The sequence below is a fragment of the Rhineura floridana genome, chromosome 16 (assembly GCF_030035675.1).
Source record: "Rhineura floridana isolate rRhiFlo1 chromosome 16, rRhiFlo1.hap2, whole genome shotgun sequence".
Classification (NCBI taxonomy): Eukaryota; Metazoa; Chordata; class Lepidosauria; order Squamata; family Rhineuridae; genus Rhineura; species Rhineura floridana.
Genome location: NC_084495.1, coordinates 19,320,238 through 19,336,189, shown reverse-complemented (window position 1 = coordinate 19,336,189; position 15,952 = coordinate 19,320,238). Strand labels below are relative to the sequence as shown.

Below are 15,952 nucleotides of genomic sequence, written 5' to 3'. Positions count from 1 at the left end.
CTAGCAGCCAGTTTAGGTCACATCTACACCATACATTTAAAGCACATGGCTTCTCCCCAAGAATTGTGGGAGTTGTAGTTTGTTGAAGGTGCTGGGAACTGGACTTCTGTAAGGAGTGAACTACAGTTCCCAGGATTCTTGGGGGGGGGCAACCTTAACTGTTAAAGTGGTACAAATGTGCTTTAAAAGTATGGTGTAGATGCAGCCATGTACGAATAGTGAACACACTTCTCCAAGCACGCATCCTTGCGTAGCCAGAACAGCACCACCCACTCACAAGAAGGTTATAAAGCAAGCTTGGGGGAAGTCCATACAAAAGCACTTTTAGGGGGAAAAAGACCCTAATGGAGAGAGTCCTAATGGACCCAAACAACTTAATGAAGACTGAGTTTGTTCAACAGGCATGGAATGCTGACCGACTGTTTAGGAGGGAAGAGGATGAATGAAATGGAATGCCCTGGAAAAGGGCATGGCTGGTTGGCTGGCATCCTGAACAGGAGCACTTTTGCCCAGGAACGCATACATGTGCTTTTACCTCCATCCCTCTTGGTTCTTTGTAGCCCCCTGCCCCCAGGCTCCTAACAGGACTGTGTTTGCTCTATGGGTATGGAATGCTAACTGACTGTTTGGAGAGGAAATTGGAATGGAATGGAATGCCCTGAAAAAAGGGCATGGCTGGCAGCCTGAACACTTTTGCTCATGAAGGTATCCATGTGCTCTTCCCCCTAGCCCTTCGAACTCCCTCGCTTGTAGGCTCCTTACCCAAGTGATCATCATTTAACTGCCAGGCACATTTCAGCGACTCTGGGGCTGTGTGATGCCAGTGTGTCAGGCTTGGAAGATTTATCCTGAATCCGAGCAGCCATGGTGTCCGGTGCCTGTAACCTTTCTTCAGCAGCCGGTGGGAGCTGGAGAAGAGGTACATCAGCTGACGACCCCACATCCTGGGAAAGGGACAGAAAGAGACTTCACTCACGGGCACCATGATCAGCATGAAGTGCCGAAAACACTCCCCAACCCAAGCTTGACTCTCTAGGCACAAGGGGCTGTCCATGGCAGTAGCAGGAGAGAAAATGCCTCATGCTAAGGCAAGGATGGAGAACCTGTGGCCCTCCAGATGTTGTTGGACTACAACTCCCATCATTCCTGACCACTGGCCATGCTAGTTGGGGATGATAGGAGAGAGTCCAACAACGGCAGCTTCCTAGATCTGATCCCCAAATCTCCTCTGTCATATCCAAAGCTGCTGCAGATAAAGCATGCAGTGCAAGGAATCCAACTGAAATCCCACTGCCGGGCAGCTCCTCGCAGGAACAGGTGAATCGGTCAGTTTTGGTTTCTCTTTCAATTCTCATTTTTCCAATCTTAAATTCACATCTCCACATTTCTACATCAGTTTGCGAATTTTTTAAAGTCCTCATGAAAATTCATCAGCATTTTAGTGTTGATTTCTCCTAATAGAACCCTTTTTTGTATGCAATTTTACCTAATATACACATTTTTGCAAAACAATTTCCCTTAATATAATGCATTTTTTATGCACACTTTCTCAGTAAATGCATTTTTGTACAAATTACTTGGCTGGAGAACTGCATTGCAGCATTTGGCAAGGGGCAAATTTCAAAGGATGGCTGTGTTTTGGTTAGTGTATTGTTTCAGAAAGTGCAGACTGGGTAGGCTTGCCTTTAAAGGCGATCTGAATCAAATTTCTTCCCTATCCCTCACTCCTGGAAACGTATTCACGTGTGGCAACTATGCCACTCTGCATGGGACTGATCTCTTTGAACACTGCTGCAGCCCCAACCAAGATGCTATGTTGGGAATTGCTGATGGGTTTCACCCTTGGCACATAAACAGGCAACAAAGGCTGTTGTGCCATGGAACCCCAAGCTGTTGAAAACACCTCCCTGCCCCCCAATCCCACATGGGGTTTATCTGAATTCATCTTGAGGGGGACCTTGAGAGCAATTAAGAGTTACACAGCTTGGGACCACAATACCCGATGGAACGCCTCTCCCGACACAAACCCACCTGTACATTACACTCAACATCAAAGGCCCTCCTCTGGGTGCCTACTCCGAGGGAAGCTCGGAGGACAGCAACAAGGGAGAGGGCCTTCTCAGTGGTGGCCCCCAAATTATGGAATGATTTACCTGACGAGGTGCGCCTGGCGCCAACACTGTTATCATTTCGGCACCAGGTTAAGACTTCCCTCTTCTCCCAGGCATTTTAGCATGTGTTTTTAAATTGTTTTTTAAAATGTGTAGTTAAACTTGTACATTTGTTTTTAATGTTTTTAATTGTTGTAAACCGCCCAGAGAGCTTCGGCTATGGGGCAGTATACAAATGCAACAAATAAATAAATAAATATCTGTAGCAAAGAGAGAAGGCCAAGGCCGAGTTGTGGGTCAAGGCTGGATGGGAATGAGCCTTGCAGCATGTGTCTGGGCATCAGTCACCAGGGTGACTGTTCAGTTCGAGGACGTGGACAAGGTGCTTGGACAGGTTCGAGCGACCACTTCGGTACTGGATCCTTGCCCTTCTTGGCTAATTAAAACTAGCAAGGAAGGAACAGTTGGCTGGGCCAAGGAAGTGATTAATGCCTCTTTACGAGAGGGAGTGGTCCCTGGCTGTCTGAAAGAGGCGGCAGTGAGACCACTCCTGAAAAAACCTTCCTTGGACCCAGAGGATTTCAGCAGCTACACACCAGTAGCCAATGTTCCGTTCCTGGGCAAGATCCTGGAACGTGTGGTTGCTGACCAGCTCCAGGCGCTATTGGATGAAACCGATTATCTAGATCCATTTCAATCGGGGTTCAGGCCTGGTTTTGGCACTGAGACTGCCTTGGTCGCCCTGTTTGATGACCTATGTCGGGAGAGAGACAGAGGGAGTATAACTCTGTTGATTCTCCTTGACCTCTCAGCGGCTTTTGATACCATCGACCATGGTATCCTTCTGGAGAGGCTTGCGGAGTTGGGAGTTGGAGGCACTGCTTGGCAGTGGTTCCGCTCCTACTTAGCGGGTCGCCTCCAGAAGATAGTGCTTGGGGAACATTGCTCGACACCGTGGGTTCTCCAATGTGGGGTCCCGCAGGGTTCGGTTCTGTCTCCCATGCTTTTTAACATATGAAGCCGCTGGGGGCGGTCATCAGGAGTTTTGGAGTGCGTTGTCATCAGTATGCTGATGACACGCAGCTCTACTTCTCCTTTACATCTTCTTCAGGTGAGGCAGTTGACGTGCTGAACCGTTGCCTGGCTGCGACAATGGACTGGATGAGAACTAACAAACTGAGACTCAATCCTGACAAGACTGAGATGCTGTTGGTGGATGGTTTCTCTGATCGGATGGTGGATATATACCCTGTCCTGGATGGGGTTACACTCCCCCTAAAGGAACAGGTGCGTAGTCTGGGAGTCATCTTAGACTCTTCCCTCACACTTGAGGCTCATGTAGCCTCGGTGGCCCGGAATGCGTTCTACCAACTTCGGTTGGTAGCCCAGCTACGTCCCTATCTGAGTAAGGAGGACCTCACATCAGTGGTACATGCTATGGTAACCTTGCGTCTGGACTACTGCAATGTGCTTTACGTAGGGCTACCTTTGAAGAGGATTTGGAAGCTACAGCTAGTGCAAAATGCGGCGGCCAGACTGCTAACAAGAACTAAGCGGTCTGAGCATATAACACCTGTGCTAGCCCGTTTGCACTGGCTTCCAATATGCTTCCGGGCCAGATTCAAAGTGTTGGTACTTACCTATAAAGCCTTATACGGCGCGGGACCACGATATCTGTCGGAACGCCTCTCCCGATATGAACCGGCCCGTACACTACGGTCTACTACGAAGGCCCTCCTCCGGGTTCCGACTCATAGGGAAGCCCGGAGAGTGGTGACAAGATCTAGGGCCTTCTCAGTGGTGGCCCCCGAACTATGGAATGGTCTCCCCGAGGAGGTGCGCCTGGCGCCGACACTATCATCTTTTCGGCGCCAGGTTAAAACCTTTCTCTTCTCTGAGGCATTTTAATTCCTGTTAATTCTAAATTATTATATTTTGATTTTAGACTGTACAGTTTTTTGTACAGTTTTGTATTGTGATATACTGTATTGTGTTATTTTTATTGTATTTTTAATGTTCACCGCCCAGAGAGCTGTTGCTAGTCGGGCGGTATATAAGCTTAATAAAATAAATAAAAAATAAAAATGACGGTAGGAAAAGAGATGTAGGCCAGTGACTGTTGGTTGTTTTGCCAGCAATAGCCACATAAACCGCCTGCTGTAATCAACCAGTCTGCTGCCTCTGGTAATTGTTTGCCATGAACTGTGGTATGGTACAGCAGTGCCAGGTTCCAGCTAGCTCGTTGTTCTGCTGGGAGATAGAATGACTGAACAGAAATTGGCTGCAAATGGGCAGTTCCTCAAGGGGAACCTTTAGGCCCTCCAGATGTTGCTGGACTATGACTCCTATCATCCTCGGCCACTGGCCATGCTGGCTGGGGCTGATGGGAACTAGAGCTGAACAACATCTCCAGGGCACCACGGCTACTCTCGGTTTAAGGGATTGCGGGACGGGGGGAAAGAAGGAAAAAGTTGTTCATAACTGTAGAATAACTCAAGATATAAAGGCAGCCATGGCCACAGCAATTATTTTGTGACCTTACTGGCATGAAACATAGGTTCAGCATGGCCTAAACCTTTCTTTCATCTAACTGAACTGCAATCCCAGCTCCACTTACTAGCATACGTAGGATCAGGCTGCCAATCCCAGCGTTACAATTTTATCCCGATTATGATTTCATTGTTGACACAGTGCAATTAGCACACAGGCCCTTACAAAGTTAAACAGGCCAAAACCCGCAATCGGACAATAATCTTGAGACAGCAACCTTCGGATAAGGTCAGTAGTTTTGATGCCCTGCATAAAGAACATTTTGGAGAGACTTACAATTCAGTAGAAGGGCATCTGTTTTGCATGCAAAAGGTCCCGAGTTCAACCCCCAGAATCTCCAGGAAGAGGTAGAAAAGATTCCCTGCCTGAAACCCTGGAGAGCTGCTGCCAGTCAGTGTAGGCAACACTGAGCAAGATGAATAAATGGTCTGACTCAGTATAAGGCAGCTTCCTATCTTACTAGTGTGATGGTGACACCAGGCAAGCACTGTAGCTAAGGGGAGATGCTTCATTTGTGTGCAAACGGTCCAAATCTCTGGCATCTCCAGGTAGCACACCTGCCTGAAACCTTAGAGAGTTGCTGCCAGTCAATGCAGACAATACTGAGCTAGACAGATCAATAGTACAACTCGATATAAGGTGGGTTCCCATGTTCCTATCATGGTTTTTAAGAGTGTCACCAAAGAAGACAGTGTGAAGCAATCCACGTGAAGAATATTACATAGGCAAATGTTTAATTAACATCAGAGTTCACATTTGTTATCAACACAGAAGCAACAAGAATGATTCTTAATAGCTTCAGCTGTCTGAGACCCCTGCATTATAAATGAGCGGTTACTTGCCAGGCAGTGGCCGTGATGCTTGTCCCAAAAGATAAAAGGATATAACTTTTATTGGACTGAATTAGGCTGCTACAAGGGGATGCAAACTTTTCTGAGTTTCAAGTGACTATACTGTTGGCAGCAAGGATGCATTTTCAACCACTTGCTTTCTATTCCCGAGATTCCGCTACTTTTTTGTTCCAATGAACCAAAAGCTCTGCAACTCAAAAGCTTGCATTCTTCTGATGCCAACTTAAGCCTGTCTGATGAAAGAGGCTACTTTATCTCATTTGCATCTCTAATTAGACAGTAACAAAAACACTTCTGTTATGTTGCCTAATACATTTGCCTCTCAAGCTTTTTGCAAGGAAGAAACTAATTTACACATTGATAAAATGTGAAACTTATAGAAAAGGTGATTCCTAGATAAAATGCAAAAAAAAAAATTGGAAAGGAAGAAAAAAACAGCAGAACATTCAGCAAACTATACTACAGAACTGGCCCTTAGCTCCCTACTTTTGATTACTAAAAGAAAGCTTGAGAAAAAAACAAAACGGAAGAGGGGAGATGTTCATTTCAATATGAAGTTTCTCCAAGTATCAACAAGAAATTCAAGTGGCTGGGGATGGGGGAAATTGGTTTAAGTTTGCATTTAAAAGCGAACCTGCAAAATTTGCACTTTTCAAAACAATACATCAACCAAAACACAGCCATCCTTCAAAAGTCACATTTCTCCGAATTTTGCAGTGCAATTCTCCAGCCAAGTAATGTGTACAAAAGCACATATACTAGGGTAAAGCGTGCACATAAATTCATATGTTAGTGACGATGACATACAACAATACACTGTAGTAGGGAAAATTGCTTTGCAGAAACGCGTATAAGGCAAAACTGCATACAAACATGCTTATCAGGAGAGATTCACATTAGAATGCTGACAAGCTTTATGAAGATTTGCAAATTACTGCAGAAATGTGGAGAACTGAATTTACGATCAGAAAAATTAGAATCTAAGAGAACAAAATTGGACAGATCCATCCATCCAGTGACTACAACTCCTAGAGTCTATGTAACATGACTGTAGACAGAAACTGAGAGGAAAGAGGTTACAAACCTATGTTTGCTCCAACAAGCCTGCTATGAGAGTCTCTTGGGTTCCCAAGAGCCTGAAGTTAAAAGCTGTTATCTCTTCCCCACACACTGCCTCTATCACCTTTCCCATTCCAGTATCAAAGGTTGCCAGAGACAGCCTGAATACGCTTCACAGCTAAGGGACCATCGCCCTTCAGTCTAATCAGTTTGGGCTGTTCTGCGTGCTGGATTCCATGTGCTTTTGGAAGGTCTCTTGCATTCAGACCTTGCATGCGCACCTTTAACCCTCACATTAATTCAGGGCATTTAAAGTGCCAAAAATAGATATTTGCATCAGCCCCCAGCCATTGCCATACAGTATTTGTACAAAGGGCAACCGCATAAACACAATGAAGCAGATAAAACTGCAAAATGACATGATTCAAATTAAAACTCATAAGAGCATGATTGTGGCTCTTATTTTAGTGGCAGCCTTTAGAAATTGGGCAGCCTCTGCTGTCACCCGTTTATCTTGGTCTGCAAAGGAGAAAATTCACAAGCTTATCAGCTGAATAATCCCTGGATAAGATAACAATAATGGTGTGATTAACTCTTTATGCGAATCTCCATAAAAAGAGCAAAACAGGGAGACATGAGCCAATGTTCTAGCACATATACAATTTTCGCATGGAGTTTTCTTGAAATGACCCTGGAGTGGAGTATTGCTGAAGGCAGCACATTCAACTGCACATTCGAGAAAGCCCTTTTGTACTTTAGCATAGTAACATCCTGTAGATAAGATGCCATTGTATCACAAGGACCGGTTGGGAAACAGGGACATCGTTCTCTCATTGCAGACAGATCGTTCTGTTGTTTCAGTATCAAATAGTAAAGTAAAAGGACTCTGTACGTCTCGAACCAGGCCAGTGTGAGAATGGAGGAGAGACCAGCTTTGAATGGTAGAACACATTTGAAACGCATCCTGCTACAGAGAAAAGTTGTCTAAAGGAACTGAGACTGCACAAATCCCAGTGGGCTTAAATTGGCATCAGCCTAAATCTGAATCCCATAAAATAAGAGCGCTTAGAGGGTTAGGCTTAAGAAATATCAAGCACAGCAGGTATAAAATCATGACCTTTTGTTTGGAATAAACACATAGCAAAAATTTAGTTCTCTGCATAGCCTTTTCTACCACATATTCTTGTTGAGCTGGCCATGTCCGAGAAGATTGAAAAACTATGCCCAAATATTTCAAATAGCATTGGGGGGGGTGCTGCTGAAGGAGCCAATGAAGAACCCACATATTATTTGGTATTTTCATCTTAAATAAGGATACAAGAATTAAAAACTAGCAATGCTTTCCCAACCTGGTCTTTGTGTCACTGTTATTCTCAGCTTCCCTGAACAATCTCGTTTTTAGGGGATGGCTGAACAATAATTATTCATTTGTTAAGCAAAGTTACCTCCAAGTTTCAGCTGAACATAGGCAGGATAAAATCCACAGATCAGCCCCACTGAAGGCAAACGCGAAGACAATCTGGAACTTTAAGAGAAGGCGAACCGGTCATCTCCCTGGTGAAGACTCTTGCTTCGAGGGGCCTACGCTGAGCTGGATCTGATCCAAGAGGCCAAAGGTGAGAAGGCGGAAAGAAAAGTGATCAAGAACCTTCTTCAGCAGATTCTTAAGCAGAGCAGAGAGGCCCAACCACACCTAAGACACACGCTCTCAGGGGGAAAGGCAAAATATAAGGAAAGGCAGGAATCGGGAAAAGGCAGGAATGTAGCATGGCTGGAGCCTGTGGGCAGCTGCAGAGCATCAGAACAGCATCACTGCGGAGATCTAAGAAGGGGGAAACAGTGCTTCAGCTATTAGTTTATCCCCTCCCGAATGCTGGGCATAGGTCAAGATAGCTTACTGCGTCTTTCATCAAGGATTGGTGTGTTTGTTTTTTGAACTGAAAACACAAAACGCTAATTGCTTCCCAATGGAAAAAAAAAGGCCATGTTAACTTCAGGTTTCCAGAGAGGAAGCTCTTTGCTCTGGTTGTACAGAGACAGCTGTAGCTTTGAAAAGTAAAAACAGAGCAACTGGGGCGCTGCTACAAAATGCTGCAGTACATACTAATCTGCCTGTTCATGGTTCCACTCAGCCAGTCATACTTTCCTGCAGGATAACATGAACTGCTAGGGTAGAGGTGCGGAACCTTTTTTAGCATTGCAGCTGCATCCCCTCGTGGGCAACCAGTGGTGGGCAAAGCCAGAGGCAAAAGGGGGAAGAGCAACAGCTCTGACTCTTACTTTTGAACAGCACAGTTCTAGCCCAGTACAAGTCGGAGGTTTCTACGCCTCACCCACCCCTCTTCATCTTTGATCCAGGGGGGCTAGTTCAAGGACACATTCCAGCCAGGGAAAAGCAGAGCAGGGGTAGTGAGGAGCATGGCCTGGGGAGAGTTGCAAGGGTCAGGCAGAGAGGCTTGGTGGGCTGCACCCATGTTAGGGGCTCAAGAAAGCCAATGCTCTCCCCCTTTTTAATGCTTCTCCCCTCCCCCAAACTGAACCTCAACATTTCATGACTCCTCAAGACCACAACCTTTCAGGAAAGCTTCTGAGCCTTTATAAAGGGTTGCTCACCTTCTGGAGTGATACCTGGTGCAGAGTGTGATCTTTTGCTATTTTACCAATAGTTTATTTGTCTGTTGCCCTTATTTCCGTTTCATCTGTAGGGCTGGCTGAAAATATATTTCTGCTTGAGGCAGAATAGCAAATATTTTCCCCTCCCAAGTCAAATTGCATAGTAGTCAAGGTGAGTTATTTTGGCACCTGATGCAGAAAATCCCAAGAGCACCTCTTCCCCCTTCTTGGCAAAATACAATAATGATTATATTAAATAACTAACTTGCTACCCTTTCATGAGACCCGACATCATACATTGGTGGTTGCATTTCTCCCTATCTGTTTTGGCATTTTATGGCTACTTTTCTGTATTTACCACTGTCATCAAACTGTTTTTTCAATGGTTAAAACTCATTCAGCTCCACGGCTGAGTTACAATCTTTATTTAGGAAAATAAAGATTGCAGGTTTTTTAAAAAAAGGACAAGTGCGCCACTCCATACCAGATCTGTATTATTCAGACCAAAATCCATGTTTAATCCACCTACAAAAAAAAATAAAAAAAATCCTAGGATTCAGGTTTTTGAGGATTTAGTTATCGAGGAGGTAAAAAATATAGAACATTCTGAAGTTCACACTTGGTATAGTTTGACTAGAGAAGAAAGTGTAACACTGTCTAACTTTGAGAAATATAGAGATGTTATATTTAAACCAGCTGACAAAGGCAGGCTTTAGCTGTAACAAACAAAACTGGTTTCATTAGAGAAGCCCGCCATCTTAATGACACTAATCATTATATGAGATCATAATGATCCCAACTATACAGACTAACAAAGAGATAGTAAAAATAGCAGATGAAGGATTATTAAAAGGTTAAATACTGCATGGAACACAGATGTTATCTGGTCCCTGCCTAGAGGATTTGCATAAAACAGACATGATTGTGACCTCAGAGTGGTTCATACACCCCATACATTTAAAACACACGACTTCCCCCAAAGAACCCTGGAAATTGTAGCTTACTCCTCACAGAGCTATCATTCCCAGCACCCTCAACAAACTACAGTTATCAGGATTCTTTGGGGGCAGTCATGTGCTTTAAATCTATGGTGTATACGCAGCCAGGGATTGCCAAAGGGTAATCAGGATGGGGAGGGAGTCATCATATAACAATGGAAGGAGAGGTAAATGAAGGCTAGTTTGTCCAGCCACAGGCTTCTCCAGCTTGGTACCCTCCAGGTGTTTTGGACTACAACTCTCATCTCCCCTGACCATTGGACCATGCTTATTGGCGCTGATGGGAGATCAGCCAAGCCACAGCGAAGATGCTGGAAGGGTACATTAATATCTAGCAGATGGCAAGGTACCTCTGGGGCATACAGGAGCTAGATTAGGATCAGGCCAGAAAGTCTGGACTGGCTCACAGTGACGCAAATGGCCACTTAACATTAGACAGAGCTCGTACCAGCAACAGAAAAAAGAAGGAAAAAAAAACACCAGGCAAGTCTTTGTTGATGCCTGACATCCCTCCTCTTACTGAGTCATGAAAGCCAAAAGGCAACTTCAAACACACCTTTTTTGGGGGGTGCGGGAGGGCAAGTAGCCAATATGGTGTCCTCCAGATGATGCTGGACTCCAACTCCCATCAGCTCCAGGCAAGACAGCCATTAGTCAGGGATGGTGGGACTTACAATCCAATGACATCTGGAGGGCATCATGTTGGTTACCAACATCTGAACAATAAAGGACAGTACTGGCATCACAACTGTTTCCTTAACCATGCAACACACACAAACAATTTTTACCAAGGCAAGCAAGGCGTGTCACTAACAGCAACAGTGGGAGAGTCAAGCCTGGCTCCCATTCAATACAGTAGATTTTTCTGATGTTTGAAACGGAAACATATTCCAGAGCATCCATCAATATTTGGATATTTCTACTGTTATAAAGGAAATATTATACTGCTATAAATATCAACTGTATTGTGATACAGGAATTTATTTTTTCATTGTGTATACAGCGTGTGGACTATGTACTCATTCACTGTTGTCCAGCTTCGCATTCTTTTGTATTCCTTCTGATTGTTGAGATATTTATGGTGTATATATATATATATATGCATGTCACACACATACATTCATTTTCATAGTCATACATTAGCTTTGTTTTTCTTGGTACATGACTTGTTTGTTTGTTTTTTGCTAGTAACAACAACAAAAACATCAAGTTGTTCAGGCCCCTACAAATGTTTCCATCTCAGCTTCTAGGAATTTAAAACTGATTTTAGAGCCACACTCTGTTGATTGGGAAAAGATCATCCCAAAGAGTGCCTTGCTCAGTTTGCCTAAAACAGGGATAGGAAACCTGTAGCCTTCCAGATGTTGGTGAATGGCCAGGAAATCAGAGAAAACAAGGAAGGAATCACTGATGGGAAGGACACTTTGCATATAAATGATCCTAGTTAGATCCCTGACTTCTCAGATCAAAGAGTGTTAGGAAGCAAAACTAGAAGAGTGCTCTCCTCGAAACCTTAAAACAGGTGTGGGGAACCTTTGGCTGTTCAGAAGCTGCTGAACTACAGCTCTCATTATCCCTGGCCATCAGCTTTGCTTACTAGGGCTGATGGGAGCTGTTGTCAGCAACATCTGGAGGGTCAAAGGTTCCCCACACCTGCCTTAAAGAATCATAACCAAACATCTGCCATGCTGTTCTCGGCATCAGAGTTGTGCCAGATGCCTTACTGCAGTAATGAGGAAGCAGATCACAGTGCTTAGAATACAGCAACACCTTACAGTAGTGTAAATTCCAAAGTGCAGGGTTCCTTCATATTAGTCACAGCCATGCCCCCTTCTTTTTGCTGCTGGGTTGAGAATGAGATCTTTGTTAATGCCTTCTCCCACAACAACAGATACCCCTAGGAGGCAATAAGCATGCAACGGGAGAGTCTTAGCCATTGAGAAGACTCTTCTCAATGGCTGACTCACCTCCTTTCACTCTAACTGGCTCCAAGCAGCAGGAAAGGACAAGGAAACATATTAGAAGACTCTTCTCAGTGGCTAACACTTCCCTTTCATGATGATTGGCTCATAGGATGCTGAAGATATAGGGACGCTGCTCCCCAAAATGTAAAGGGTCTGAGATCCCTCAAGACCCTGAACAACTACACCCCTGATACCTTATATGCAGATAGCAAAAGGAGGAAGGGTAAGGATGGTGAGGAAGAAATATTGGCTGGTTAGCAAATGCTATGGAGAAGCAAACAGGATTTTGCAGCAGTCAAAATAAGTCTACTGCTTACACAAAATGCCCTAGTGAGATACCGGTAGAAAATATATTCTGTTAAGAATCAAGGCACCGAGCAGAAGGAGTCGTACATATTTCGTCCTGCTAAAGAGTCAGAAGTGGAGCATGACTACTCTGATAAGCAACGATGAACTATACAGGCCACTAACATACACGACTGCAGACACCGCAGCCAATATCTTTACATGGCTACTGCCAAAATATCCTCAATAAGTTGTTTTTATAAGCAACTATGGCCCCATCTGCAGTCTACATTTAAAGAAGCATCATGCCACTTTAAGCAGTCATGGCTTTCCCCCAAAGAATCTTGGGAACTGTAATTCGTTAAGGGTGTGAGAGTTCATAGCAGACCCCTGTCCTCCTCAAAGAGCTACAATTCCCAGAGTAGAGTGACAATCCCTCTTCCGAGGGACCTCTGAGAATTGTAGCTCTGTGAGGGGAGTAGGTATCTCCTAACAACTCTCAGCACCGTTTACAAACTAGAGTTCCCTGGATTCTTCGGGGGATGCCATGACTGTTTAAAGTGATATAATAGTGCTTTAAATATATAGTGCAGAGAGGGCCTCTATTATAACTCCCACATCACATATTTTGGTCTGCATTTTAATGAGGCCAAAAGTATGCCCTCGTGTGATTGGAGATGCAAGGCAGTAAGCGGAACAGATTCAAAGCCGAAAATCAAATAACCCAACCGTGAAAGCCAGAATCACCTGCACTTAACTGCAACCTAAGAGATGTAATCAAAGCATCTCTTCCCATCTGTGTCAGGGTCAGCACCAGGCATGACTGGGCCCTTGGGTACCAGCCTGCCCTTGGCCCGCAGCACATGCACACCCCGCCTGCACACATGCCCTGCTTTCCTCTTCCGTCGCTTCACGTGAATGCTCTGTGCGCTGCATGTGCATGCTTGCCATCAACCAAGATGGCGGTGGGGGCTTCCCTAAGGGGCTGATGCCCCAGCTGCCATCTTGGTTTATGGCAGCAGGGCCATCAGCCCCTTAGGGAAGCCTTCACCGCCATCTTGGTTGATGGCAGGCATGCGTGCATAGCGTGCACAGCATTCACAGCAATGGGAGAGGTAGGTGGGGCATGCGTGAGGGCTTATTGAAGTCCACAAGGTCTGTATGGAGGGGTTGCCTGAGAGTTCTCTCTCTGTGATCTGAGGCAGGGTGGGGAGCTGACGCTGCTGGGCATTGCGGAACGGGAAGGGCCCTTCAGGAGCCCCTCTGGACTGCAGGGACCCTCAGCCAGGGCTCAACCTGGCCGCCCTCTGGCGCCAGCTCTGATCTGCACCATTACTCACTGGGATTAAGGGGTCTTACATTTTCCACTTCATTACCTAGCAATAATTTTTTTCTGTTTTAAAAACCCCAACACTGCAAAATTGTCCCATCCCACTTTCCATCCCCTGCAGGAATGCAAACAGGCAGGAAAGCTGGCCACTGAACATTCAGTATCATTCCTGCTCTACTCCACTGTAAAGCAATGAACATAGGCTCACCCAGGTTACTTTGGGGTGGGAGTATTTGCATCAAGGTATCCAGAACTCTGGGTAAATCTGCTGAAGGACTGATAGAAAAATAACGTGTTGTCAAAGCTGAGTTGAATTATCAATGCTTAAAGAGATTCAGTGGAGGAGCAAAGCTTCACATAAGAAAGTCCCAGGCTCAACTTTCAATTTTGGCTCTTTATTCAGACTGCTCATACCTTTGAACCAAAAACTAGGAATGATTGACCAAATTCAGCATCACCAACTTCAGTCCCTGGCATCTCCAGTTCAAAAAAAAAAAAGGATTAGGGAGTAAGTGAAATGGAAAAACCTCTGTCCAAATCCCTACTAAGCCACTGCCAGTCAGAGATGACAACATTAGGCTAATTGGGTAAATAGTAGGAGCAGGCACAGTAGAGGGGCCGGATTAATCCTAAATGGATTCATTAAAATGTAAATGGTTTACCACTGCCTTCCTCTTTGGCTGAGAGGCAGTGACTGGCACAAGGTCACCCAGTGAGCTTCATGGCTGTGTGGGGATTCAAACCCATAGTCCAATACTCTAACCACTACACCACACTGGTGCTCATTACTGACATTATTCAGATATAGGGCTCCTTCTGGGATGAAGGGTGGGATATAAATCTAATAAACAAACAAATAAATAATGGAAACAAGCATACAAGATTTGCAAGGGGGAGTTTCCCCAGGGTAAATTATTCCATCTAGATTTACCCAGGCTTAATACTGCAGGTATCCATTTCAAGAGTCAAACAACAGATGACCACTATTTCATTTCTAAACAAGAAATGCAGGGACTGATGGGAATTGTAATTCAGCAACATCTGAACCTATGGGCTGCAATCCTACCCTCAATTACTTGGGAGTAAGACCACTGAAACAATAGGACACTTACTTCTTAGGAAACTGAACAAACCTGCATAAAATGTGGGTGTTTTAAGCAGCCTCGCTCTCTATCCCAGCAGCCCATTACCCAGCAGGACTAAAGGGTCCTATATTTTCCACTCCACTGCCTAGCAATAATTTCTCTCTTTCTTTTTTTAAAACCCCCAACACTGCAAAAGTGTCCAGATGGGTGGCCTCCGGTGGTGGTTCCTAAGTGGCGAGGGGTATGCACTCTGGTCGTGCTCAGAAGCACTCTTTCCTTAGGCTCGCACGTTCCACAGGCGAGCTCTGTCATTTAAACCCAGTAACAGGCATCTCCAGGAGTCCCTAAATACTTCTGACCACTACCTCCCGTACCTCTCCTCCCCCTTTAATTATACAACCGCTCCTCTCCCGGCACCCCTTACCTTCTGGGGTCACCAACCAGCAGTCCACCCCGCCCCTGCAGAAGGAAGAATGAGCCATCCCACTACCATAGAGTACACACAGCAGAGCGGTTTCAGGAAGAGGAATCCGAGAGAGAGCGAGAGAGAGGAGGGCAAGAGGCAAGATATAATGAAGCCACAAAGTCACGTCCGGCTCCTAATTGAAGCTGCGGGGCAACCAAGACACAAAGAGGCTTGGGCACTGTGGAGATGAATTATGTATATACTGTAAAGTGCTCCACTGTTTGGTTAATCTCCCACCCCGCATATGGCGGACATCCCATGGAAACAAGAAGGAATGACTGTCTATATACAGTACATACATACATACATACACACACTCTGAGGCAGCCTTTCCCAACCAGTGTGCCTCCAGATGTTGTTGGACCACAATTCCCATATTTCCTGACCATTGGCAATGCTGGCTGAGGCTGATGGGAGTTGTGGTCCAACAGCATCTGGAGGCACACTGGTTGGGAAAAGCAGGTGATGCAATGTTGCACATAGACTTCTGGTTCTTAATTGCAGCTGGTAGGCTCCTCCATGTGCGGGGCAAAAGTAGTGGGAATACAAAGGAGTTGACGTTAAAATGCAAAAATCAGCCGAAGCCTGCAGAATCAAACCCTCTTTTTTGTTGCTCCAGTTTTGCTTCATTTTGAGATAA

The 15,952-nt window shown here is 45.1% G+C and overlaps 1 protein-coding gene across 8 annotated transcripts in view; it reads right to left on the bottom strand.

Annotated features, from left to right (window-relative positions):
- The window catches only part of TMLHE (trimethyllysine hydroxylase, epsilon), a 38,166-nt gene extending 22,807 nt beyond the window's left edge, over positions 1 to 15,359 (bottom strand). For 5 of the 8 annotated variants that reach the window (XR_009759265.1, XR_009759266.1, XM_061598194.1 and 2 more), the window contains exons 1-3: positions 15,271 to 15,359; positions 8,017 to 8,168; positions 763 to 944 (exon numbers count right to left, since the gene is read on the bottom strand). Coding sequence is in view for 5 of the 8 variants with exons in the window: in XM_061598194.1 (XP_061454178.1) it covers positions 763 to 943 (181 nt within the window). In the remaining 3 variants the exon portion in view is untranslated. Of the gene's footprint in view, positions 1 to 762; positions 945 to 8,016; positions 8,394 to 15,270 lie in introns of all 8 variants that reach the window. The other 3 variants (XM_061598191.1, XM_061598196.1, XM_061598192.1) reach the window with 3 other exon arrangements.
- Between the last annotated feature and the right edge of the window lie 593 nt (positions 15,360 to 15,952).